Source organism: Agelaius phoeniceus, chromosome 11 (genome assembly GCF_051311805.1).
Source record: "Agelaius phoeniceus isolate bAgePho1 chromosome 11, bAgePho1.hap1, whole genome shotgun sequence".
Lineage (NCBI taxonomy): Eukaryota > Metazoa > Chordata > Aves > Passeriformes > Icteridae > Agelaius > Agelaius phoeniceus.
The window spans coordinates 13,670,468-13,697,302 of record NC_135275.1 but is presented as its reverse complement, the minus strand read 5'-3'; the positions used below and the strand labels follow the sequence as shown (position 1 = coordinate 13,697,302).

Sequence of the window (26,835 nt, the reverse complement as noted above, 5' to 3'; positions counted from 1 at the left end):
TGTTGCTGTATGCTTGGATTAGTTTTATGTAGGGCAGGATTATGCTTTAGCTCAACTTTTCCAGTATTCCAGGAAAAGCAGTCTAGAGATCACTGATATATATGTTTCATCTGTTTCTTGGGGTTCTATTTATTTCTTTTCTTTAAGTTTAATGATACAGAGCCAAAGCACTGTATTCCTAGAGATGGGAAAAGACCTGAGCAGCTGTACTGGTTATAGTGAACTCATGTACAGATTTTCCAAGGGCCTGAGGAGCTGTGGATTTAGATGGGCAGAAGAAAATTCAAGTCACCTGCTGAGGAAGGCTTGGGGAGGGTGGGATCCTTTGTGCAAGCAGCTCCTTGTCTGAAGCAAACACATGGGGCGAGCTCTTGCTCTGCAGTGAACTTTGTAATTAAGTAGTTTCAGGAAATCATGCAGCCTGTAACAGTATTCAATGGGCTTTTTGTTTCCCCTGCTGGGCTCTCTGGATCTGCCTGTCTCCCATGTTAAAGGCTAAGTGCTTTGAAGATGGGAGGCCACCACTGTGCTGCTCTTGTGCAGAGCTGACACTGGCACTGCTGTCCCCATCCTGCTGTGGTGGTGCTGAAATAACCCAAACTGCCCTGGGGAGTTGTGCTGGAGGGGCGGTTGGGTACAGCCTTGCAATCCAGCCTAAATCCATCACTGGTGCATGAAATGCCTCTGGCTGTGCTGCCATGTGGAGTGCCAGCCTGGGGAAAGTGGGGAGGATTGTGTTACTGTCCTCCTCTGATGATGGTCCAGCTCCTGGCCAGGCTGTAGTGGGGGCTGTGCCATGTGTGAGCTAAAAACAAATTTCAGATTCAGAATGGGTGTGCATGGATATGCCACTTTCCCCTACCCCTCCTTCCGGTAATATATCAAATTTTTAAAGGTGATGAGATGCCTAAAGATGCAGCTAGATGATTATAGTCTGTTTTTGAAATACATGTTTGCATCTTCAGGCACTCAGAGATCTTTAAAATCCCAGGCACTGGAGGTTTGCTCCCAGAGCCGCAGTTTGAATCATCACTGGTTGCCTGACCCACGCTTGTGTACCCTTGGCTGCTCTTTGCCTGACTACAGCTAAATGCCTCCCTTGACTTACAGAATTAACTCTCCTCAAAATGGATCAAATTGCAATTAGTTTTAGTCATTTGGATTTCTGCTTCCAACCCCATGCTTTTATTCTAGCAAAAAAATACCGGCTTGCCTTAGCGTGAACAGCTTTTGGTTCTTAATGCTGGTTTGGTATTCATTTCCCTAAACAAGGAATGCAATTACCCTGTAGCAAAACAACTGTCTCCAACTGTCTTTTTTCCATTAAACAAATGGGAAGTTTTACCTCTTGGTCTTCCCATAAGATTAATGCACTTTCTCTGCAGGAACTGTCTTAAAGTGATCCAGGAATCTGAACAACTTGCATACAGCAGTCTAATTGTCACAGAATCTGATTTAGCCAATGCTCATTTTCATTAAGAAGTGATCTCTGCTAATAATAGAGACTAATAGCTCTTCTAAATGAATAAAACCCCAAACTTTCCTTTTCCCCTGCACAGGCAGGGATAATGAACTCCTAAATCACTGCTCTTTCCAAGGAAGCTTTTTTCCCCCCATTTAAACAGTTTGGCTTGGCAGCTAACTGATGTCAGGAGATCGTGGTGCCTGTGCTTGCAGGGGCAGTAGAGTCTGCCCTGACTGTCCTTTATTCCTGCCCCCCCCAGCTAAAGCATGGAGATTTTTCCTGCTCCTTCATCTGTCTGGTTTGTTTTTGAAGGAATGAGATGGGGATTCTCTCTTGTTTACTGTCACTGTACATGGTACACTGTACACTGATGTGTATCACTGTTCTGCACTGCTTCTGCAGGGGGGAAGAGTTCAAAGCTCTGTGGGAAGGTGTGGGGACTCAGAAGTTCTTCTCTCTCTGGTGTTATGTAAATAGTAGGGCATGTAAATAGTAAAAACTCTTGTCAAAGACTTACAGGAACTTTGTATGTTGCCACAGATTCCCATCAATATAGGGATCAATATATGGAAAGTGTTGCAATCTCAGTTTTATTGAGGGTCTTATGCACTTGGTGAGTTTTTCTGAAAGGTCTAGAGCCAGCATTACCATCACTGCTTGAAAGCCATCAATTACACAATCTTTTTTTGGATGGTTTCTGGCCCTCTTGCTGTGAGAGAAAAAGCTTGATAAATACAACTCTAATCGCTCCAGCATGGATTGCTTGCAGAAAGAACCTGCACAGGATTTAAAAAAAAGAGTTACTTTCCCAATTTTAAGGAGAAGAGAGGTTCATGGATTTTCAGTGCTTGGGTTGGTGCTGCAATTTTGGCTGACTGATCAATCAAAGCTGGTTAGCAGCCTCACCCCCAAACCAGTGCTGTGCTAGGCAGAAGAAATTACTGAGAGCACAAAAAGAAGGACTTCCTTTATTAAAAAACCAATGTAACCCCTTGCACAAACAAACAAAAAATTTCATAAAAAGTGACTCCATGATTACCAGCTTGAGTGGCAGAGCAGGAAATGGGCTGCAAATGAACAAAGAGCCGTGCACAGGCGGGGATGCTCTGCAAGCAAATGCCAGTTCCCATTTCAGCAGGCCACGTGTGGCAGACTCCTTTCCTGTTCAAACGTTTTAGCCAGATAATGAGGGGAGAAGCCCAAACATTTTTCACATAATCCACTGAGTTTGGAAGGGAGGAGCAATAGGAGAAGGGTAGCTGTGGTACTGGTTGTTTGCTGGCTGATGTGGCTGTCAGGAGCAGTGGCACAGGGCAGCGTTGCTAATTGCCAGCCGGGCCTGTAGTTCAGGTCACTGCTCTTGGCCACTTGGCTGCTGCTGGAAGCTGTTGTTAATGCACAGGCAACCTGGTTTCTTGCTCTAAGGGAAGCCAAGGCATGTTTGCCAAAAGCTGTTGGGGTAGGGAAGGCAACCAGTAGCGAATTGGGGTTTCCTACCAACACTGGTCGGGGTTGTGATGGGGAAATGAAGCGCAGAAGGGTGCTGGTGCCTGTCTGCTCTGGGGCGGTGTGTTTATGTGAAACAGATGGTTCTCTGCTTCAGTTTGCCAGCAGATTATGGAGCTGGCTTTGAACCATCTTGTGTGGTTTCCCAGGAATGCAGGGATGCCATCCACAGCAGAACCTCGCTGCCTTGAGCACGTTACCTGGGGGCAGAGCTGGCAGCAGTGCTGCATGCTGGGGTGGTCCTCGCCACCCGCAGTGGCCTGTGGCACCAAAGGCACGCTGATGCTCCAGTGCCAGCAAAAAGTTCCAGCCCTGGGTGGCCCAGGGTGTGTTGCAGATGCTTTTTGCACAATTACCTCCAATGCTGGAAAAGGAACCTTGTGCTGGGTTTCCTGAGCTTTAGGATTCCTCTTCCAATGTGCTACTGAATTTGGGAAAGAAATAAAGGGTGGCTGTAGCTGTTTGGAATGTGGGCAGGGAGCAGTTGGATTTGTCCTGCTGCTCCCCTGGGAGTTGCCACCTTCCTTTATACACCCAAACCGTCCCTGTTATCTGACTCTGCAGTTCTGCCAGGGATGAGGTGACTGATAGAGAGAGGAGAAACCAGAATATTAGGAAAAACCTCCTGGGGAGAGAGACTAAGATTTTACACCATCTTTTTTCTGTTTATGGGGAAAGTGGGCTGCCAGCAAACTGAACATTGGGATTGGGTCCACTCTGTACAGACCCTTGTCTTGAATGAGGCTGCATTAAATCTTTTGTTCACTTTGTATGGAGGGGGACAAAAATTTCTTTGTACCTTAAATGTAAGGTACAGCCTTATTTAAGGGCTGTGGATAGGAATAAATGGATAAGGTTTTCAATAACCTGTATTTATACTATCATGTACAGCTTCTAAACCTCACAGCTACTGAAAAATTCAAGAATGTGGTCATTGAGAATGGGAGTTATTTGGGACTATATGGTTACTGGAAATTATTAATTGGAAAAGAGCCAGCTTTTTATGAAATGCCATAAAAATAGACATTTTAGATGGATGGAAATGAGATCTGCAAAAGCATGCTGCCTTCTCTGCAGATAAACTCTGTGATAACTCTGTAGCCTTCCAATAGGACAATACAAAGATATTTAGATGCCTTAAATTTCAGCTTATGCTGGACAGTGTATTTACAGTGTATAATGCTATTCTCTCTTCACTCTTTTTTTTCGTTTTAATCATTTAAAAGAGAGTGCTCTCTATATTGTACAGAGGCTGGAACAGCAGCTGGAAAAGGTGACTGAAATAATGGGATCTATAAGAATAGGCAATTTCACTCAAGTATAGTGATTTAGTGCCCTGTGAGTGTCCTGATGTATGACTGCATTTCCAAACACTGTAAGTTTTTTCACAAGCATAATGACAGGCTTGAAACTTGTGATACGAATGCCCCAGCTTTCTCTATCCTCAGCTGTTCCACATAATTACAGGAGTAAGGGAATTTTGTTCTCTCCTAGCAGATTAGCTCCAAGAAGAATAAATCAGATAAAGTTACTGCCTTCCTGTTTCCCTCACTGCAAGGTGAGAGTCCACACAGTGCAGTGCAAAGCTGGGGCTGGTAATGTTTTTTCTTGCCTGCAGTCTGTGATACAGATGGGATTCCAATTTTGGTGTCACCAGGACAACTTCTTAAAGAGCTCTGGTTCAGTTGCTTGTGGCTTTTGGTACTAATTTCAGCTTCTGTGTTTGCTCTGCTCACAGATGATGGCCCTTACTCAAAGGGGAGCAAGGACTCTGGTGGGATGGACGCAGCCCTGGTCTCCAGGAGGCAAAGCATCCCAGGTAAAGGAGGGGATCATCTCCTGCTTCAAAACATTGGGGCATCAATTACAGTTGACCTGGATATCCCTAAAATGGGTAAAACCCTTCAAAACACTAATTTTGGTGCATCTATCAGCAAGGCTTTTGCTGGAAGACAGAAATGGATGGTGGTAACTGGTCTCAGTGAGTGGTGTGTTACTGGTACAATCCCTGTCTTGTGTGGGCCTGTTGACAGTAGTTACAGGGAGCTGGGGAAGGACTTATTCCTGCACTGGACTGGCACTTACAAAGAAGAAAACAGCAGAAAAGGAGAGAGGGAAGAAATGCTGCCATAGCTGAGCTCATCAAGCTCAAGGATGGAGACTGGCAATGTCTGGCAAGCTTTGAATTTCCCACATCTGACTAAGTTTGTTTTGATATTTAGTCAGTCACAGCAAATTTTTGTGCGAGATAAACCTTCCCAAGCAGAAACACCCCAGGGGCTGAAGAGGAAGTGGAGAAGTGGTAATTCATTTGCCTCTGCTGGCACTGGGCTTCATGTGCCAGCAGCACTGCAGCAGGTCTGGATGGGCTGCCTTGGACAACTCATCTCCTTCCTAGGAAAGCCAGGGACTTGGTTTTGACTTCTGGCTGCTAATGACCAGTCACAGGGTTGGTTTAGTGTGTTCTAGGTAATGGGGAGGAAGGGGGGCCCTTCTGCTATTGCTTCATCATTCAGCACTTGCTCCAGAGGATATTCTGCATCACACCAGTGTAGGGCAGCCCTGATGGGGAGTGGCTCACAAGAGCCAGTGCTTCCAACAACCCCAGCTCAAGGCATCTCAATAGGGAGGGAAAAATTCAGGTGTGCTCTTCCTGCCCTGGGATGCAAAGTCCAATCATATATGCCAGTAGAAGAAATCCAGATCTGCTTATATATGGTGCTTAAAGACTATGTCTTGAAGGACCAGGTCCTCCTTAACCAGCTCACTTTTACACTTTGTGGGTCTGTGACAGTAGCAGTAGATTTATAGAAGCATGGGTCAAAATTCCTTATGGCTGACCTTGATTGGTTGATCTCTGGGATCTGCCTTTTTTGGAGCAGTATTTTCTCCTTGAACCCATAACAATGGGTAATTGCACTCTGGGAGTTCTCATTTTAAATGCCTATCAAGGATCAAAATTTAACCTCGTTGAAAAGCTAATAATCTCCCCTTGTGGCACCATCTGTGTTGATCAGTCATGTCTGTAGTTGAGAGGAAATTTGCAGGATGGTGCTGGATGTTGTTCTTTTCAGCATGGTGGCGAGCCCCCCCAAGGTTCTGGCAGCCCCTGGGCTCCGGGGTTGGTGAATTGAAAATTAACTTACTGCAGTTGGCAAGGGATCAAAACTGAGTTTAAAGAGCAGAAGTATTATGGACCTGACATTTTTACAAGGAGCTGCCAGTGCCACATTAAATGGGTGCCCAGCAGTGCCTAAACGCCTGCCAGACTGGAGTTGGATTGCAAAGAGGTTCCCTACTCACATTAATCAAGTGCACAGATTATTCTTGGAAGTGCTTTACAAAACAGGTAGTGCATGGCAGGGCTCTAAGTGAGCTGCAATTTCTGGTGTCCTGGTGGCTTTGAACAGGAGCAAAGTGCTGGTGATGAGGCACCACAGTGCCAATAGACCCCGTGTTTTGGATGGATGGAGGAGGCCCTGCACCAGCATGGATCTTCTGTGTCAATATGCTGTTTAAGGGGCCCTGCCTTGCTCTGGAAGTCAGTGTGCAAGAGGTTTCAAATGTTCCCTCTCCAAACAGCATCTCATTTAAGCCTGGTAAGGTTTACTGTGTGAACAAGCACCTGGGCCATTTGCAACATGGGGGTTTTGTCCACATCTGTGGGGCTGCTGTTTGTTGTGTGCTGCCAGTGCCCATCACCACCTTCTCCTCACAGCCTTGGAGAAAGGCACCCTGTGTGAGTGTGACAGGTTTCCTCCTGTAAAATCATGGAAGATTTCAGTACACTGAGATAGTAGAGGTGGAAGGATAATGCTATGGACAAATTGTGTAAAAGCTTCTGAGAGGAGGCTCTGACAAGGTGTGAATGTTGTCCTATTTGCCCCCCTTTGATTAGAGTGTGAGTTTGTTGTATGCAGAATTGCAGAGCTGCCTTTTACCACGTCTTTGGAGCTCTTGGTCTTTTCCTTAGGTCAGGATTGATTCTCCTGCTCAGTTACTGCCCTTTCCATGCCAAATCCAAAAGCTGGAATAATTTAGGAAACCTGTTTTTGTAAGACCCAGACATGATCTGTGATGAGATCAAAACTAATACTGGGTTGGGCTTGTATGTAGGTGCTGGACTGACAGGAGTGTTGTCTTGGACTAGAAAAGGTAAAACGTGCACTGCCTGCAGCACCCACAGAAGCAGAACTGGTGCTGCAGGTGTGGGGTGGGCATCCCCTGGACCTGGACCTGTGTCTGGTGGCAGGCAGTGCATGTGGAACAGGTCATGGTGTCAAAGTGACTCCTGTTTTCAATTCCAGCTGCAGATGAGCTGCTAGGAGGGAGTTTGACTTGGACTAGTGCAGATGGGTGAGCAAACTGCTGTGAGGGAGTGAAGGTCATGCCTCCCCTTCCACCCCCTGATGATGGCAGGATCTCACCCTCTCCACATTGTGTTCTGTATCTCCCAACTATATTGATGTCTCATAATAGTTTTTTTTAATCACAGTATTTTAGGATCCACCCTGTTCAGTCCATCCAGGCAGCTACTGCAGGTCCACATCTCCTGGACCTGGCTGCAGGAGCATCCTCCTCCTGTGTAACTGTGACCACCTGATAGCTCTGTTAATGCCCTCCTCACTCTTGATCAAACATAGTTCCTGAGGTGGTCTCCCTGGACCATTGCTGAGCTCCCATTACCCTGGTTTTGAATTTTTCTACTGCCTCCAGCACCTTGAAACACAAGGTTTTTACTCTCTCATAAGCCCATACTGCTCTGCCTTGTCTTCCTTGGTCCTGCCTGCCAGACCTGCATGCAAACATTGCTGTGGGTCTACCAGGACACACTTCTGTTTTACAACTTAACTTCAAATAAACAGAGGCTTTTTCTTCATGCTAGTTGTTCAAATCTACTTTCCCACTCCCTGTAGGAAAAGGGTGTACTTGGGATTGAGGGAATGTGCCTTCCACTGAGTTGTTTGTCTTTATTCCCAATCTTTCAGAGGAGTTCAGAGGGGTCACAATCGTGGAGCTGATTAAGAAAGAAGGAAGCACCCTCGGTTTAACCATTTCAGGTGGCACAGACAAAGATGGAAAGCCAAGAGTCTCCAATCTGAGGCCAGGGGGACTGGCTGCAAGGTGAGAAATAGAAATGGGGTTCCGAGAGTGCAGCAGGAATGGAGAGGAATAGTTGCATGTTCCAGCTACTGAATGAATAGAGTTATAATTAAAGAAGTTGGCACCCAAGACCCTTTTTTCAAGTGCCCCAGAATGCAAAGTTGTTGCTTCAGGAAGTAGAACATGTTCTATTTTGAGTTATTTCCTATGCTCTGTGCAATTATGCTCTGAAATTTTTTTGTAGGGATATTTGTGGTTCTGTGAAATTAGGCAGCCTTGTCAGGGGAACTGCATGGTACAATACATCTTGATCAAGCTAAGTGGTTTAATATTGTATCTGTTCTGAATACTGAGTGTATAAGTAACATTATTGGCTCAGAAAAGAAATGGGCAAAGAAAGGCTTCAAGAAGCAGGAAAAAGGAAAGAGTAATTGAACAATTTTGCAGAAAACAGGCAAAAGGAAAGATGTTTTCTCTTTCCCTGCTGGATTTTTTTCAGACAGCTCTTGGTGTGCTTTTCTTTGACTGATTGCTCTACATGAATGGGAACTGAGCAACAGCAGAGAGGTTGTGAATACGTACACTGCAATTGTTGCTGTACATACAGATCTGAACACTTGCCACTGGGAGAGATAGATGGCTTCAATTCTAGCACTCCCCTCTGGTAGCAGACACATGCAATCAGACAGCAGAGATCAGTCCGGCATTGCTGGCTTGTTCAGAAAGTCCTACAGTTACCAGCCAGCTGGAGACTTTGTGCTACCACTGCTTTTCATTTTATTTCTTTGCAGGAGTGACCAGCTGAACGTGGGGGATTACATCAAGTCGGTGAATGGCATTAACCTGACCAAGCTGCGGCACGATGAGATCATCAGCCTGCTGAAGAACGTGGGCGAGAGGGTGGTGCTGGAAGTGGAATACGAGCTCCCTCCAGCCGGTGGGTGCCTCTCAGACAATGCAAAATGCTCTCTCTTCTTGGCTGCTTTTTTGTCCTGGGGTGCAGATGGACTTGCTTATGCAGAGGTGCTGTGGCCAAGGCAGTGTCCAGGGGCGTTTTGCCGTTGCCTTCATCTGCTCGCGCGGGCGGTGGAGGCTGCTGAGCTCTGTGCAGTCGGAGCAGAGCACTTTTTCCAGCACAGTGGGTGCCTGCTCATGCACACTGGCAGGGGATGGCTGATTTGGTCTGTCTTGCCTCGGAGTGACTCGACAGCACAAGCCAATCTGCCTCCTGATGCTGCTTCAGCTTCTCGTTTTCCCTTTTGGAGTGTGGCTGCAAGAGGTTTAATTCAGTCTTAAACATGTATTACCAGATGCCCTTTTCTGAACTGTGGCAAGTGCTGTTAGTCCTCAGGATTCTTTGAAGTGTTACGTGTTTTTAGAAGGGAAACTGAAGCAATCTGCTTTCCAGCTAAGGGGCCCTGGCAGAAGATGGCAAACCCAAATAACAGGGCTTATGTCCTGTCATGGGTGACTATGTGCTCTTGCCCCCATTTGTCTTGATGATTGATGTTTCTGGTAAAAACAAATTCCTCGATACAGTTTCTCATCACAGTCTTTCCATTGTGAATACAATCCCCCAGTTACTCCTCATTCATTTACCCAGATCAGTCAGACAATGACTGGGCAGAAGAAATAGAACAACTAAAAATAAAATGACAGGAAAAACAAAACTAATGAAATCTAACATTTTGCCCCAGATAGGAAGATATTTTACACTTCAGAGCTTTGCTGTAGCTGCTGCCTTTAGATGAAAAGTACTGAATATAGAAATGACAGTGTAAAGCCCAAAAGAATAAAATCTAATCTGGAATAGATGACTCTGTATCCATCATTCCCCTCTCTTCTGCTGTAAATGTTAGTGAGTTTTTGCATACACGTCTGGTAAAGCCAGCTGTGGCTCAAGTCTTCCACATCCTCATGCCCCCTAGAGATGACCACTCTTAACCTTTCTCCATGGTATTCCTTATTCTCTGTGATATTCCTTATGAGGAATCTGATAAACTGAACTTGCCAGCCAAAGAGTGGTGCCAGCTCAATCAGTAGCAGCAATGCAAGATGTCCTCAGCTTTAAATGAGCAGGAAGAGCACACTGAGATAGTGACTTCTCTTCAGTGAGATTATTGGCGCTGTTTATGAATGGTCCAAACAAAGAAGCCCTGCAAAATACAGGGAATTGTCAATTATTGCTTGATTCCAATTCATTGTGGGCTTTTATCTGCTGTGAGGGTTTGTTATCACTGTGTATGCTCACCATCCCCCCACCTCTGTTTTTCCCTGGGCAAAGAGCAGAAATACAGTGGAATTCAATAACTTGTGCTTGTGGGTTTGACTTTTTCTCCCCACTCTGTAATTTCCTGCTTTGAAAGGGATCTTGCAAGTCCAAATCTAGTTTTCAGGCTACTGTGTCCTATCATCTTTTTCTTAAATAAACCAAACCCTGTGTTAACACTGGCTTAGGTTTCCCAGCTCCCACTGATCTTATGAGAGGCTGTTGCAGCACTTCATACTTCAATGCTTAGGACAGAAATTGGATGGCTTCTGAACTCATTTGTGGATACTTTATACCCTTTTCTTAGTATTTGAGTATCACCCCTTGGCTGGGAGCCTTCCTGTGCCATGAGCACTCCCTTCTGGAGTATTTCTAGGCTGTGTCCCTGTTAGCTGTCTGTGCACAGCAGTAGGACCAAAGTGGGGACAGTGTTTTGAAGGTTTATTTGGCCTCACTGTAGCTGGTCCCCAGGGCTGTCTGCCTGCAGGCAGTACTATGCCTCCATTGCATGTCTTTTGGGTTAGCTTAAGGGCTGGGCTAAGCCTAATTTGGCTGCAGGTTGCAAGCCCTCAGGGTGCTTGGCAGAAGGGTGAGTGTGGTCAGTGAGGACAGTGAGGAGATTTGCTTTGAAACTCCCCTCCTGAGCCAAGGGAAATGCAGTGTGGATGTGCCTAGGGCACCCTTCATCTCCAAGTCAAGTTCTTGGTCTTTTTTTCCAGATTATCCTTGTGGCTATTCATGACACTTGGTTTGAAAATGAGGAATTTTCAGAGTGGACCAGGCTGAAATGTCACCTGCAGTTCTGGCTAGAGAAGACTGGGAAATTGTCCCATAATCACTGCAGTAGTGCAATAAATCGTTAGCTAGTAGGGGACATCAAGAGACGGAAACCATTTCTTTCTTTTTCTCTTTACTTTGTACATTTTGTATTTTGTACAAATAGTACTGTGTATTTAACATAAAAATACTGAATTGCCCTAAGGATCAGTTTAAAGGATTCGCTTAATCTTTTTTAAAATCCAAAATATGAGAGGTAAGGGAAAGAAACCAACTTTATGCATTGAGGATTTGGGATTTTCATTTTCTTTAAGGTCAGCTGGTGACTTGATTCCTTATGCTGCTGCTGGTTTTTTTAATAAGTTTCTATCTGTGGCAGAAGCTTTTGAGAAAAGCTGAATGCATTAAAGCCAGTTGATAAACGAGATGGTTTTACTTGAATGTCAGGGTATTAACCAAGACAAATTTGAGGGGAGATGCACAACACTGAGCTGGTGAAATCATCCTAAAACCTGATGTTGGCTCTGATAAAGGTTCATGTGTCCAGGCTGGGCTCTTGTTGCTTCCAAGCAGAGAAAATAAAATATGGGTTTTGGGCTGGACTTTATTTCAGTGTTGTTTGGATGAGTTTTGATACTGTTTTTCACTGTGGTTGGAAAAGGTTTATCTGGGGTAACTGGGTCTTTCTCTCTTCCTTTTAGTGCCAGAAAGCAGTGCTGGCATTATTCCCAAGACCATTGAAGTGTCCCTCTACAAGGAAGGCAACAGCTTTGGCTTTGTGCTGAGAGGTTAGTAGCTTCTCCAGTGAAAAGCAGAAGCAGAGGTGGAAAGTGGGAAAAGTAAGAAGGTGAATGACAAAAACCTCAGCTAAGCAGTCAAAGCATGTCCTGGAGAGGATCCCCTGCTGCCTCTAAGGACTGCTGGCTGTCTAATCTAGGGCAGTGATTTTGCTGGCAGGCTGTGTCAGCTGTTGTGTGATAAATGTCTCTGTCTCAGTGCTCTCACTCAGACTTTCAAACCTCTGGTGACTTACGGCTTTCCTGCTTTGATTACAGGGGGAGCCCATGAAGACTGGCACAAGTCCAGGCCACTGGTGCTTACCTACGTGAGGCCAGGCGGCCCTGCAGACAGGTACTGCACCTCCACATCTGCCTTCACAGGACACACAACAGCTGTCCCCTGAATGTGCCCCCTTCCTGTGCTGGTGCTCCCCTGAGGCTCCTCATGCTGGTGGTGTGCAGTGCCAGCAGTGTTATGGTGCCTGTGCTGTGAGGGGAGGCGGCACGGTGCTCCCAGGCTGGCCCAGTGCACATGTTGGAGTTAAAGGCAGAAACTGCTCCTGCAGAGGCAGCCCCTTCATTGGCCCTGTGCAGCTGAATTGCTGATGCTGTGTTGGAAAGCCAGTCTATCTATTCTTGTGCTCATAATTTAATGTGATGGGCCTGGTACTATAAATAACCCAGACTACTGTCCAAGGAGTGTTCTTCCATCCTACAGGATGAGAGTAATTGACTTCCTAATATGTGTGTGTATGTATATACACACACGCATGCATATGTGTATACACACAAATAAAATACATTCATATATTTACAAATAGATAATACAGATATATAGCAAATTTATCTATATAAATATAGATATTTATATAACCATATATAGATTATTTATCTAAATATAAATATATATACACAAAGAAGGGGATAAAGAAGGGAATATGTATATATAAAGAAGGGAATTTATGTATATATATACATAAAGAAGGGAATTGCCTTTGGCTTCTTACAGGGAAGGGTCCTTGAAAATTGGGGACAGGCTGCTGAGTGTGGATGGGATTCCTCTGCACAGCATGACCCACGCTGATGCCCTCAACATCCTGCGGCAGTGCAGCCAGGAGGCACTTTTCCAAATCGAGTATGATGTGACCATCATGGGTAAGGACAAGATGGTTGTGATGGGATTTTTTTCTCTGATTGCCTGGAAAGTATGTGAGACTAGAGACAGTAATTGGGATACTCAGTTTCAGTGGAAAAATTGCTGAGCAATGTGCTGCCAGCATGGATGTAGGGGATAAAGTTCAACGCTGGCTTTGTTAAATGCATTTGAAATGCCCTTATGCAGTGATGTGTCTTGATAGGAATGACGAGTGGCTTTAGAGGAGAGGGCAAAAGGGGATTTTCTAATGTAGGCAGGGAGGGCACAGGAGAAGTCAGAGCTAAAGGGGGCTGGAGTGCTCTGCCAGCACTGCAAATAGCACTATTAAATGTGAGCAGAGGAGTGAGCTGCATGCAGGCAGACTTGCTGTGGCCTTGGTTCTGAATTTTGACCCTGCTTAATTCTGGAGCTTCCTTTTCTAAGTAATGTTATTTCAGATCTTCTGAAATAAATGAGGGGTGATGAAATGCTTGACCCCAAATAAGACAGAATTTACTGGAGGGCAGAGGATGAGTATTTCTAAAGAGCATTTTACACAGTTTGAGAGTTTGGTGAGTTGGTGGTTGGTTTTTTTTTTTTTTTCTTTTTTTTTTCTTTTGTTTTGGTTTTTTAATTTGATTTTAAGTTTCAAGCCCTGGGAAAGGGTTTATTATTAGCTACTGTAAAGTCATTTTGAGCTGGCTTTGTGACACACAGCTGTTACTGCAGGGAGCGTTGTTAATGAGTTTAGGGTTACCACAGAATTTGAAGCTGTGATGGTTCTGAAGGCTTGTTGAGCTATGTAGTAGGTTGTGATGTTTCATATCCATCTCCAGAGGGCTTTCTGCCTCCTTGGAGCCATGAACTTAAAACCTGACTTGGAGCAAAAATAGCCATGAAAGGTGATTTGGTATCTAGGTGTTTCTTCTTGGCTACTCTCTCACCTAAAACTGTGAGGGTTGAGTGAACTTGGAGGGACAGCAGGATTTTATGCAGTGGCTCTCCATCTTGTGTTGCTAATCTGTGGATCAGAACTAGATACTTCCAAAAAATGTAAAACCTGCCCCTTTCTTAGATAATTTTTGCCTAGAGAGTGCTCTCTGCAACCCTGTAAAGGAATATATTCATCCTGCTTTCCTTTAAGGCAAGGTGATACAGAACATGTTGCTTACAACAATCTCTGCAGAGAGTTTTGCCAGGCAGCAGCTAATAATTGCAGTGGGAGATGAGCACATTGTCCCCAGTTCACAACTATTACAGCCTCTGGAAGAGGATGAGGGAAGGGAAGAGCTGGTGCTGAACGTGGTCTGGTGATATTTTCAGCCTAAAGGAAGGACTCTTAATTCCCATTTTGAAAACCTGGTGAAGGGGCTGGGGACACCACAATGAAGTGGTGCTTGTCCTGTTCATCCTCAGGAAAATAGAGGTTTTTACATGGTGCTCACTCTCTGCTGCAGCTGTTTGTGCTGGCGTGGTGTGGGCTGACCCTTGAGGAGGGAAAGTTGTTTTTCTGCATCTGTCCTTGGTGAGAGCCCAGGGTTGCTATGGGGGAGTGTTGAATCATGGCATTCCCCAGCTGTCTCTGTGGTTTTCCAGCCAAAACTGAGCACTGGGGGTGATCTGCATGGGGCCAGCCCTGCTCTTGGTGTGAGGGATGTGGCAGCTGCCTGCCACTGCCATGAGCATCCCCTGCCTGTAGGGAGTTCACCAGGGAGGCCAGTGTGGGATGGGACCATGGCAGGCTTTTTGTCAGGTTGGCTAAGATTTCTCAAGGCCACTGAAGGAATTAAAATAATCTGCTATTTCCATTTTAAATAAGTGCCAACTGCCCATGGACCCTCCAGGGGCATTGGGAAAATCTCTGCTCTTTGCTGATGCCAGATGATCTTTGCAATGAACAGATGCTTTCCCATGGCTGCACTTTATCTTAGGGGCCTTTTGTAAAACAAGGGAGAATGCAAAAAAAAAAAAAAAAAACAAACCCAAAAAACCAAAAAAACCCAAACACCTCAAGTAAACTGACCTGCCAGAAAATGGTATTTGAATAGTTACTTTGTAAATAATCTGTGTGTGCTATATACCAAGGATCTGGGCTGCAAGCCTGTAGGGTTGACTCATGAAGGAGGAAAGGTTGCTGCCAGAGATGATGAATGAGCAAAGCAGTTTGCTGTGTCCTTTTCCTCCTCTCCCTTCCCCTGGCTGCCCCTCCACCCATTCAGTTTTAGGCTGGAGTTTTTTAAGCCTAAAAAGAGCTTAAAGGAGCTTCTAAAAGGAGCTCTCCTGCTGACAGAGTGGAGGGCTGGTAGTGTCCCACAGGTGGGTGACTTGGCAGTGTCTGCTGAGCAGTGGCAGGGGCTAGAGCCTGAAGAGGGGCCCAGGAAGTCAAATGTCTCCATGAGCCTGTAAAACTGCAGGGGTCAAGAGCTGGTGGGCTGTGTCAGGAAGGGGGTAGCTCCCCGGTTTGGTTCTTCTAGGAGTTTTTGGTTTATTTTGTTTGCATTTGCAAGGGATGTCCCTTTCCTTCCCCTCTCCAATTTCTTCTTTTCCCTTTCCCCTCTCCCATTTACTCTTTTCCCTTTTCCCTTTCCCCTCTCCCATTTCCTCTTCCCCCTTTCCCTTCTTCTCATTTTCCCTTTCCTTTTCCATTTCCCCTCTCATTTTCTATTCCCTCCTCTCTCCCAAAGTGCATTACAGAAGGAAAAATTCATCCCTACCCACTTGGCTTATTCCCCAAGCAATTGCACTTTCCAGGCTGGTTACAAGAGCCATTCCTCCTTAGAGATGTGAGCAAAGTCATGTGAAGCTCAGAAACCTAGTGCAAGAATGAAACACCCTCACAGTACTTCCTTAAAAAGAAGCTGCTGAGAGAAAGATCTTCTAGAAAACACCTGCCAACCCCCTGTTTTGAGTGATGGGGTGATCACCTTTCCCAGATCTTCAGCACTGGGGTGAGAGAGAACCTGGAGCAGGCTCTGTTCCCCTTGTATCCATCACAATATTGCTGAGTACCCGCAGGTGTATGGGTGTGAGCAGGTGTTGCACAGCCCTTTGTGTCCTCCTGGGAGGTTGTAGCTGTGCATGATGGTGCAGAAACACCTCCTGGTGCCAGTGCAACAATGCCAATTGGCTCCTTACAGTGAAGTTTTTGCACGGCCTGCTCTGTCCTTTCCGTGTTTCTTTTAAAATTAGCTTGAGTGTAATAGCTCCATGTTAATCACACGTCACAAATATTGCTGACTCCTGACCTTTGATTTGAGGCAAATCTTCTCCTAGAATAATTAATAGAGGCTTGGCTGGTATTTCCTCAATAAATGCCTCTATAAAATGGATTTGGAGTAATTCTAGTCTGTGATGGAGATGAGAATTAAAAGGGACATTGAGGTGGCCCGTGCTGTGTGTGGCAGCAGGAGTGACCATGGGCTGGAGGCGGGACTGTGGTTTCCTACAGTCTCACTAAATAACCCTGGTCCTGAGGCTCTTTCTTCTCACCATCATGCTGAGACCTCCTTGGGAAGCACCTGGCAAAGCTGAGCAGCTTGGACACTGGGTAAACTGGAGAGGAGTAGATGTTTTCCTTGCAAAGAAAGGTCCAATGGTCCAGCAGGATCTTTTTATTTTCCTTATCTTCTTCCTTTCAGGTGGAGGGATATAAAATCTATGTCCTTCTTCTGAGGACATGTGCTGAACATACACAAAAAACTGGCTGCAAAACTGACATATACCTGGTGTTTGCTGTTGGAAGAGATCCTCAGTCTCTTGGTGCTTCCTTTGCTAACAAATTCTTAAGTGCACCTTCTACAGCTTTAGCTGGGTGCTTTGTGTATCTTTTGATTAAACTGGGACTGTGCTTTTTACCAGACTTGCTGATCTCCACAGTGGTCCTTTTCATCAGAGAATAAACAGTGTTTTATGTGAAGCCTGCATAACCTTTAACGTGGCTCATTCCTCCTGCTTCCTCCCCTGTGAAAAATGGCACTGTGAGTAGACCAGAGCCTGAGCATCCCTTGGCTGATCCCCAAGGGGAATTTCCAAGGTAAATTTCTATCTCCAGAGACTCAGTATCTTCAACAAATCTCAGAAAAGACCTTGCTGCAGCTTTGCTTCCCAGATCTGCATTAAAGTTCCCGTTTATCAGAGAGCAGGAATGAGCCATGCATCAGGTTTGGAGCCAAGTAGCATCAGCATTTTTAGTGGAGCCTATCTTTGGAAGGGAAAAGCCTTACTATGAATAATTAAGGGTTTAGGAGACATCAGGTGCTCAGAGGGCTCTGCAGGCCTTTCCTTTGAAGTGATGGCTGGGTCTTCATGAGTGCTTTCGTGGGGGCTGTCACCTACACATGAGGGATGCTGGTTATTGGATGTTGGATGGTGATAATACATTTGTGAATCCCACCTCTTTGTGATGGCTTTAGGTAATCTGGAAGCAAATCTGTGTAACAAAGGTGGAGGGAATTTCTGTCTAATCAGCCAGAAACACAGGCTTTCTTTGTCCTCCCCCTTCCTCAGAAGAGATGGATAGGTTTGGTGGAGGCTTATGCTAACAGGTGCAATTTCGTAGGAGTTTCATAGTCTCACTTACAGTGTCTATTAAGCTTATTGCAGAGATGCATCTTTTAAAAATGAGTTGCCCCTGTATTGTCTGATGGGAGAGGAGGCTGTTGTGAGCAGGGGCTTGTCAATGCTGTGTCTGCTCCCACTGTCACACTGGAGGAGCTCAAACAAGCAGTTGAGGTGGTATTTTGAAGCTGGTGCTGAAGCACAGAAGAGTTGATTGGCTTGTCATCAGCCATGAAACTTCTGAATACTTCAGATACTGGGATCCTGTATCCTTATGCCTTTTCATTTTAGTTTGTTTGGGAAAAAGCCAATAACAATGATGTCCTTATGATCTTCCTTTTTTGTGCTTGTAATACCATTGACTGTTGCAGAACCTTTGAGCAATCTATTCCTCAATTTTGCTATTTAATCCAAAGTAAAAAGAGAGTTCTTTCCGTGAGTGAATTGATGTAGTACTCTTCATTATCATGTAGATTTTGTGCAGAGACAATTTTTCTTCTTGAGTGTTCTTCTTTGTTAATTCACCATGTGACCCGGACCATAGATGTCCAAGCTAAAGATTTGCTGCTTCACATGGCAAGTCAGCACTGTTGGCCAACCCCTGCATGTAGAGATGGAAAAGCCTGTATGAGAAGTGTCTTCAGGTGCTCTCTTTTTTTGCAGATACTGTAGCAAATGCTTCTGGTCCTTTACTAGTTGAAATAGCAAAGACTCCAGGGTCCACGCTGGGGATCACGCTGACCACAGCCATGCACCGGAACAAGCAGGTCATTGTCATCGACAAGATCAAGCCAGCCAGCGTGGTGGACAGGTACAGATCTGAACAGGCTCTTCCTAGCTCTGCTTTTCCTTTCTCTGCTGCTTTTTTGTCTCCTTGTTAGTTATAAGCCATTCTTCTCAGTATTGCCTTGAAATCTGCATTTCCACATGTTCTTAGCACTGTTTGTGCTAAAAATATCTGTGCACCAGCAGTGGGCACTCCTCACCAGCAGTGCAGGTAACTCAGTGCATGTGAAAGCTGAGCTTTAAAAACCTCAGGTCTGACTGTGCTGGAGCTGTGAAATGGCTAAAGCCTGTTAAGGAAGCTTCTGTCTGGAGCCTTTTCCTGCTGGACAAGGCAGGAAACCCTTTATGTGGGGATGCTGTACAGACAGGGTGCTGTGCTGCACTAGCTGTGTTCAGCTGTGTTGCTGAACTGAACTCCTGGCTCCCAGGGCATAACTATACTGCTGGGCGAGCCCTTAGCCATCCAGACTGGCTATGAGGGGCACTCTTACAGACTTAAAGGCTTTTTTGTGAAGCCACCAACAACACTGACACAAACATGAATGTGTTGGTTTTGCACAGCCTGGTTTTTGGTAGTGGGAGGTGCCACAGAGGTGACTTCTGTGAGAAGCTGCTGGAAGCTTCCACCATGTCCAGCAAAGCCAATCCCTGATGGCTCTGAAGATGAACAGGCTGCTGGCCAAGGCTGGGCTAAGTAGACATGATTTTAAGGGCCTGTGTGATAACATACTTAAGAAGAAAACCAAAAGGAAGTTTTGCGTGCAGTGTTAATTCCAGCTAGAGAAGAGGAGAAGGTGAAAACATGTGAGGGAAACAACGTGGAGACACCACGGGCAGTGGAGAAGGAGGGGCAGGAGGTGCTCCAGGTGCCAGAGCTGAGATTCCTCTGCAGGCTGTGGTGAGACCATGGTGAAGCAGCTGAGCCCCTGCAGCCCATGGGGATCCACAGGGAATGTAGAGATCCACCCACACCCTGTGGGGATCCATGGGGGATGCAGAGATCCACCCACATCCTGTGGGGATCCATGGGGGATGCAGAGATCCACCCACAGCCTGTGGGGATCCATGGGGGATGCAGAGATCCACCCACACCCTGTGGGGATCCATGGGGGATGCAGAGATCCACCCACATCCTGTGGGGATCCATGGGGGATGCAGAGATCCACCCGCAGCCCGTGGGGGAGCTGCCCCTGCTGGAGCACGTGGGTGCCTGGAGAAGGCTGTGATCCAGTGGAGAGAGAGGGCCCTGCTTCAAGGCTGGAGCAGCCTGTCCTTGGAGGACTGCACCCATGGGATGAGAGACCCATGCTGCAGCAGTTTTGGGAGGGCTGTGTGCCTGTGGGGGGAATTCACATTGCAGCAGGTGTGGTAGGACTGCTGCTGGTGAGATTGGAACCGTGTTGGAGAAGTTCACTTAGAACTGTCTCTGTGGGAGGGACCCCACAGTCTCACAGGGGAAAAACTCCTCTCTGTGCAGTGGAAGAAAACTTAGGGTGATGAACGGACCAAACCCCTCACCTCCTGTTTTCCTGCACTGTCAGGGGAAGACAAGGGGTTTTAAGGGCTTCTACTTCTCATTATTCTCTGATTTTGTTAGTAATGAACTCATTTTGTGCCTTGAAGTTGAGCCTGTTTTACCCTTGGAGTGTTTTTTCCCAGTCCTTATCTTAACTCATGAACTCTTTGTTTAATGTTTTTTTCTCTCCTCTGCCCAGCTGTGGAAGGGGAGGGTGAGTGAGTGCCTGTTGTGGGTGCCTGGCATTGGGCCAGTGTCAAACCATGACAACCATCCTAGCTGGGTAATGCTTGACCCTGAGGTTCAAATTGGAATTTGAAAAAAAAAATGAAAAGAAATTAACACTTAAGAAATTCTTTCTTAAGAAATTAAGAATTTGAACACTAATTTGCAGTTAAATTTTGTGTGTGTTCCCCTTACTGAAAGGACGTGGATTTTGGCTGTGTGTGTAATTACCTCTCCTGCTGTTCCCTTTGCAGATGTGGTGCATTGCACGTTGGTGACCACATTCTCTCCATTGATGGCACAAGCACAGAACACTGCTCCTTATTAGAGGCAACTCAGCTTTTAGCTGCCACTTCTGAAAACGTCAAGCTGGAGATATTACCTGTTCACCAAAGCAGGCTGCCTTTGAAGCCTCCAGAAACAGGTGTGTCTTCTGTGCCTACACTGTTGGTCACTCTCAAAACTCACTTTAGGTCCCTGCAAGGGGTTCTTGCTTTTGAGTGCTGGTGACAGATTCCAAAGAGAGACATCTGTAGAGGGAAAAAAATGGATGTTTTGATGAAATGTATGTGATTAGATGTTGTTCTTCAAGGATGTGAATAGGAAAAGAGGCAATATCTGAACATCTGTGCTTGAATAGGGAAATTGGAGATGGGAATCCCAGGGTTTTGCAGTGCTGAATACTGTGCAAGCCACTTCCTTAGTGCCTCAGATAAGAGACTTTGATCGAGAGGGAGGAAAACAACCTTGCTGCTGGCAAGTATATTTCCAAGCTCAGTTTTTATTTGCTGATTCCTTTGTAAGGAATTGTAAGGTAAGGCTTTGTAAAGGATGTGTTCAGTAGCTGGACAGGGTCCTGATGAACTTCCAGAGCTGGAATGCAAGTGTTCATCTTTCAGACCAGCCTGCTTGAGAGGCAGCTGTGTCTGGGCAGCCAGGGGTAGAGTGAACCCATCTGTAGCTGCTGGTTTCCACCACCCATACAAAAGAAATACCAAGGAAGTAAATTCTGGCTGCAGTAAGATCAAGCCCAAAATGCCTGTAAAATGTCATTAGGAATTCACCCTGGTGAGCATTCTTGTTGCCCACTGTTTGTTCCTCTCTCCACATGAGAAGCTGTCTCAGGCTCTCCTATAAATTTCATTGTGACCATGGCCTCAGTGTATTTGTTGCAGCTCTTGCCTGCAGTTTTGTTACACTCTGTACTGGCAGTCTTGTAATTCAGGTGTTTTGGGTGTGACTGTTCAGTACCAGTCCCTTTTCCCACCATTTTCAATCACTTGTCTGTCAGGGACATGCATTTTAATAATATTGATGCATGGTAGCCCTGGGCACATCTGCTCTTTCCACTCTCTTCTAGGGAGGTTTGGGGAAAGGAAGAAAATATCTTATGGCCTTCCTTAAACTGATACAGTAAAAACTAAAACCATCTCCATATCTAGAAATAAATTCCTTAAATGTCCAGTCCAAATTGTGCAGAATTGAAGCAGTTTAACAAAGTGAATGGATGACTTGACCTTTGTGCCCAAGAAAAAATGGAAAACTATAATCCTTTTTCAATGGCTGTTAAAATGAAGTATTCTCCTCCTTCCATTAGTGCCCTGCTCCTAATTTTCTCGAGAATATGTGCATTGAGCAGCTGCTCAGGGGAAGGAAGCTCTGTGGAAGGACAGCTTGGTGTGATCAGAGCCTGTTTACCCAAGCCCCATACACAGATCAGTTTGCTGTGGCAGAAATACAGAACACAAACTTAGGTCAACAATTGCAACACATGAGTATGAAAACTCAGGGATGTAACAATTGTTCCCACTTGGATTAAACTCTTAAATACCTGAGGGATCATAGAAAAGGATGCTGTGCCAACTCCACAGGCTGCTCTTTCTGAGTTTAGCAAACAGGGAGAGTGAGGAAACATGGACCCTGCAAAAACAAACTCTTGTGGTTGGCAAGAGACTGGAGCCCAGGGAAAGAAACTGAGGAGAGGATATGATGCAGATCCATCCCTGTTCAGAACTTGCATTACTGAGTCCTTTCAGCCTGTGAATGCATGGTGTTCATCATTATATTTTTTAAAGTGGTTTCTTGTGCAATCAGCATCTGGTTGGAGGAGATGGAGAGGGATCTGATGCTGGATTAGTTGCCATGCTAAAATATGGCCTAATGCTGAAGCATGGGATTTGTCAAACTGAGTTGGATTTCTCTGTGGTTCTGGGGGCACTTGGAATGTTTATGGGAGGATTATGCCCTGCTCACAGGATCAATGGGGGCAGATGGTGCCCAGGAGCAGTGCTGGGATGGATGGGTTTCCTCAGGCAGGGATGATGTGTGAAAGATTGGGGAAGGCTGTTGTAGAGGTTTTTTCACAGAATTGTCCAAAATGCATCCTCTCCCAGAATTTGCTGTCAGCTGAGTTTCAAAGGCGCATTTTTTCTGTTGTCAATGTAGGCTAAGAATTAATAGACAAATGGGATAATTTTAGTTATTATAAGTGGATTAAATTATTTTGTATATATGCCCATAAGCTCTTTCCCCTATGTTCAAAGTGTTTAATTTTATTAAGAACTTTTCTTTTTGTCTAGATATAGCTATTTTGATTGTTGTTTTTAAAAGCTGCCTGGCTCAAAATTTACTTTTGAAAATACACAAAATAGAAACCCCAGAGCTGGAAGTGTATTTTTAAAAGCTTGATAGACTAAGTACTAAACTCACTAAATGTTTAGCAAAGACTAAATATAATCACTATATTGTCTGGAAAATCTGACCTAAATGATTCAATGCCTGTGATGCACACACAGAAAATGGATTTCTGCTGTTCAAGGCACTAACAGATGACCTTTAGAGGAGAACTCTGGGTGGGCTCAGTAAACTAAATAAGTCCCTCTCCCAGGTTTGCACTCTAAGAAGGTTCTGGTAGTGCCAGTGCTGGTGGCATTTCTGCCTGGTCAGAGGACCCAGAGGCAGAAGGAGATGTCATCCTTCATGGGAAGGTGCTGGCATGTCAATGCAAGTGGCTGTGATATGAGGAACTCTGGGATAATGTGTGGCTGTGGTGATGCTCTGCTGTGGGATGCTCTCTATGCTTAGCTGAAAAAAAAAGCTTGAAATCTTGCTTGTTAGCCAGAAATTCCTCTTGGAGGAAAACAGATTCAGGCAGCATGGTGCAGAGATTTGGAACAGAACACCTGGTGCTGGACAAGGAAAACCAAACTGACCCTGTGCTGCCCAGGGGAAAAAGGAGCATCAGTGAGAACAGACAAGGGACCTGTGCCTGGGCACTGTTTGAGGCACTTCAAAAGAGACTTGTGGCTTTGTGAGTTGGTGTTGCAAAGCTGCAGTTCCTGGACAGAGGTTTCCAGATGATGGATGTCACACTGCAACAGATTCTGCCAGCGTGGGCTGGGGTTAGGGTTGAAGTTAAAGCAGTGCTGTGCCCTTGAACAGGCTCTGCCATGTTGGTGCTATGCTTTCAACATGCTCTGCCACGTTGGTGCTATGCTTTCATTTGCTGTTTGCCACAGCATTGGCATATTTCCTCTGCTGGTGCCCCCCTTAATTTAAGCAGTGGTGTATAAACCCCCTTTTGTTGTGGTGAGCTGGAGGTGGCTCTCTGCTTCTCTTGTCTTTCCTCCATGTGTGCATTCCTGTGCAAGAGCAGCCACTAAACAATCGAATGCTGAAGCCAAGCAAAGTGCTCACAGCACATGGGGAAGGCATTGAGCCTTGTCACAGGGAGGGCAGCTCTGGAGCAAGGTGGGAAATAGCACAAGGAGGCTTCCCCGGTGCTGTCAGAGAGTGCTGATGGCCTCTGCAGGAAACTCCTGGCTGGATGGAGCTTCTGCACATCGCACAACAGACTGCAAATGGTAATGACATGTGTGCACTGCCAGCACGGCTGAGTCAGGCTGGTGGCACTGGATGCAGAGTTTATTGTGGGAAAGAGGGGGGGGATTTCTGCCACTTTACATCAAGTGTCATGAGGTTACATGGGGTTGCATTTTTGCTGCTGATGCTTGGCACACTGTGGTTGGGTCCTGGCTTATTCAGAGTCAGTATAAAGCTCTTTTCTCCAATCTCCTGGCTTATGGTTCTTACTTTTTCTTTCTCTCATTTCCCCTTCCTGCCTGTGGCAATTTCTGCTCCCCTGGATGCCATCAGTCAAAGTGCAGAAGAGTGACCACCATCACTGTTGGGACCCCTGTGTCAACTACTGTCACACCCACCACCCTGGACACTGCAAGACACCTACTTGGACCCAGACATCTGGACAGGATTACTGCAAATGTAACCTCAGTGCATGGCATTGCCCTCATCCTGCCTGTGTTCGTTCTTGTTGTGACCCTCCATTTCCTTAATATTCAGATCCATAGTGTGGCTTGTCACTTGTTTCCTCCTCAGTCATCTAGTTCTGCTTCCACAGCTCAGTGCTGAGGTACAAAATCAGTATCTGCAGCCCAGCACACACAGATCTGGTAACTGGGACAAGAGCAGTGTGCTGGGCAGACCCATGCACCCATCCTGTAACCCCACATTCCCATGCCTAGTTTCATACAGCAAAAAATGAGTTTCTGTGGGATAGGGAAGGGTGTCTCTGGTGTTGTGTAGGAATGTGATACAGCTCATTCAGCTCAGCCCTAGTGCCATACAGCTTGTTAAAAGCAGGATTATGGCTACTTCAAAATCTGTACATGTCTTCTTGTCAGGAGTGGGCTCTGTGCTGCCCCAGGTTTCTTGTCTTGTGGCAGTAAGATAGGGAAGAGGACACATTGCACTGTGTCCAAACTGTTGGAAGCGAACATTCCTTGAGTCTCACGCCGTGGAGCTGGGAAGGAGGAGCTGCTCCAAACCCATGAGGTGTTTGGTGACACTGTTAGTGAGTGAGGAACTGCTGCAGCCCCCTGTGCACGTCCCTAACGCCCTCTTGTGTGTCCCCAGCTCTGGTGGCTGCCAACTTCTCGTCTCCCACCATGAACGCGCAGGGATTCCCGTGTCAGAACTCCAACACGCTACCTCGCAGCTCCCACCCCATGAGCCCCCGCACCACCATGCTGAGGAGGAGGCAGAAGAAGAAGGAGCACAAGAGCTCACGTAAGAGCAGTCCTGGGAGGGGGCATGCACACTTCCCTTGCCATCCTTGTTGTCAATGGTTAGCTGGGGTAGAGCTGCTCATCTCAGCACTGTCAGTGCCTCCCTCATCCTTGGTCACTGTCCCCACCATCACCAGACCAAGGTCTGGACCCAGGCTGTTATGTTGACCATGGCTGCCCTGACCTTCTGCCTCTCTCGCCCTCTCAGTGTCGCTGGCCTCCAGCACGGTGGGTCCTGGCGGGCAGATAGTCCACACGGAGACAACAGAGGTGGTCCTCAGGGGAGACCCTCTGAATGGCTTCGGACTTCAGCTCCAGGGAGGCATCTTTGCTACGGAAACTCTGTCTTCCCCACCTCTCGTCCGTTTTATTGAGCCTGACAGCCCAGCAGAGAGGTTAGAGACCTTGCCCTTGGATGCTGATGGTGCTGCTACTGAACATTTCATGGTTTGGTTTGTTTTCTCTCCTCAGAGGCTCATTTAGATATTTACTATCATCCTTGTAATATCTCCCATTCTTCACTGGGCATGGTTTACTGTCACTGCCATTTCTGCACTCGTCGGCTGACCGCGGCCTCCCTCGCACCCCAGGTGAACGTCTTGGCACCAGGCTGCGGCTGGTCTGGGAGGAGGAGGAAGGGAGTGTGTGTCTGTGTGAGAGTGCCATTCCCATTCCCTTTCTTTCTTTTTTTCTTATTTTTTTTAAATTCCTCTTTGAAAGATAAATCTTTTGTATAGGTGCCAAAAGGGGAAAGGTCTAAATAAGTGGCCCCTGTGAAATGTTTTCTGACTGATTGACTGATTTTGTTGTAGCAGAGCCCAGCTGTATAAACTGGCCATAAAGACAAGGCTTTGAGCCAGAGATAGGGCTCTAGTTGAGGAGCAGGTAGGTGCTGCAGTTAATCCCTCCTGCTTTTGGCAGTGTAATGCTGGGGAAAGTGCAGAAGGGAGGAGCAGCATTAACTGCTCTCTATCACCCGAGGACACAGGGAGCAGTGACTTCTCCAGTGGTGGAGCCTCAGCCCCAGAGTTCAGCTGCTCCCAATGCTGGATTTAGAGTGCTGCTGGCTGGATTTACAGTCTGCTTGAGTGTCTGTGCACTACAATCTAGGTGTCTTCTGGTAAGGCTTTTGTTACTAAACAAGTCAAGTCCTAGCATGGCTTGATCTCTTGAGGGGTTTAAAGGAGAGCTGATTTCTTTAGGCTGGAACTTAATCTCCATGTGCTCATTTCTCTTCCCACCTTTGATTACCACTGTGGTCTGTCCTCCTTAAGGGTGCCAAAGGTGCAGCAATGTGGCAGTACTCAGTGCCTGCTGCAGAACCTTTCTTGAAGAAGTCTCTGATGGCCCCATCAGCCTGTGCTGAAGGTTTGGTGTCTCCAAGCCAGTCCAGAAAAACAGCACATGGGGGAGTTGTAGAATCATATGGCAGGGAAAGAGTCTGCAAAATGAAATGCAAGTGCTGTGCAGACCAGTCTCTGTGTTGTAGCTTCTCTGGTTGGCCATTGCAGAGGCAAGGTGGAACAGGAGTACCTGGTGCTTGTGTCTGTGGGAGGACAGCGACAAGGGGCTGGCACAGGAAAAAGAGCTATCTTCATGCACGTTAAGAGAGATTTTAAAAGCCTGCTATGCC

The 26,835-nt window shown here is 46.2% G+C and overlaps 1 protein-coding gene across 6 annotated transcripts in view; it reads left to right on the top strand.

The window, feature by feature from the left end:
- Window positions 1–26,835, top strand: part of GRIP2 (glutamate receptor interacting protein 2) — a 248,207-nt gene that overhangs the window by 183,580 nt on the left and 37,792 nt on the right. For all 6 annotated transcript variants that reach the window (XR_013183837.1, XM_054639982.2, XM_077184385.1 and 3 more), the window contains exons 2-12: window positions 4,710–4,790; window positions 7,960–8,095; window positions 8,866–9,011; window positions 11,822–11,908; window positions 12,176–12,251; window positions 12,909–13,054; window positions 18,255–18,402; window positions 20,373–20,542; window positions 24,274–24,399; window positions 25,051–25,203; window positions 25,411–25,597. Coding sequence is in view for 5 of the 6 variants with exons in the window: in XM_054639982.2 (XP_054495957.1) it covers window positions 4,710–4,790; window positions 7,960–8,095; window positions 8,866–9,011; window positions 11,822–11,908; window positions 12,176–12,251; window positions 12,909–13,054; window positions 18,255–18,402; window positions 20,373–20,542; window positions 24,274–24,399; window positions 25,051–25,203; window positions 25,411–25,597 (1,456 nt within the window). In the remaining variant the exon portion in view is untranslated. The remainder of the gene's footprint in view (window positions 1–4,709; window positions 4,791–7,959; window positions 8,096–8,865; window positions 9,012–11,821; window positions 11,909–12,175; window positions 12,252–12,908; window positions 13,055–18,254; window positions 18,403–20,372; window positions 20,543–24,273; window positions 24,400–25,050; window positions 25,204–25,410; window positions 25,598–26,835) is intronic.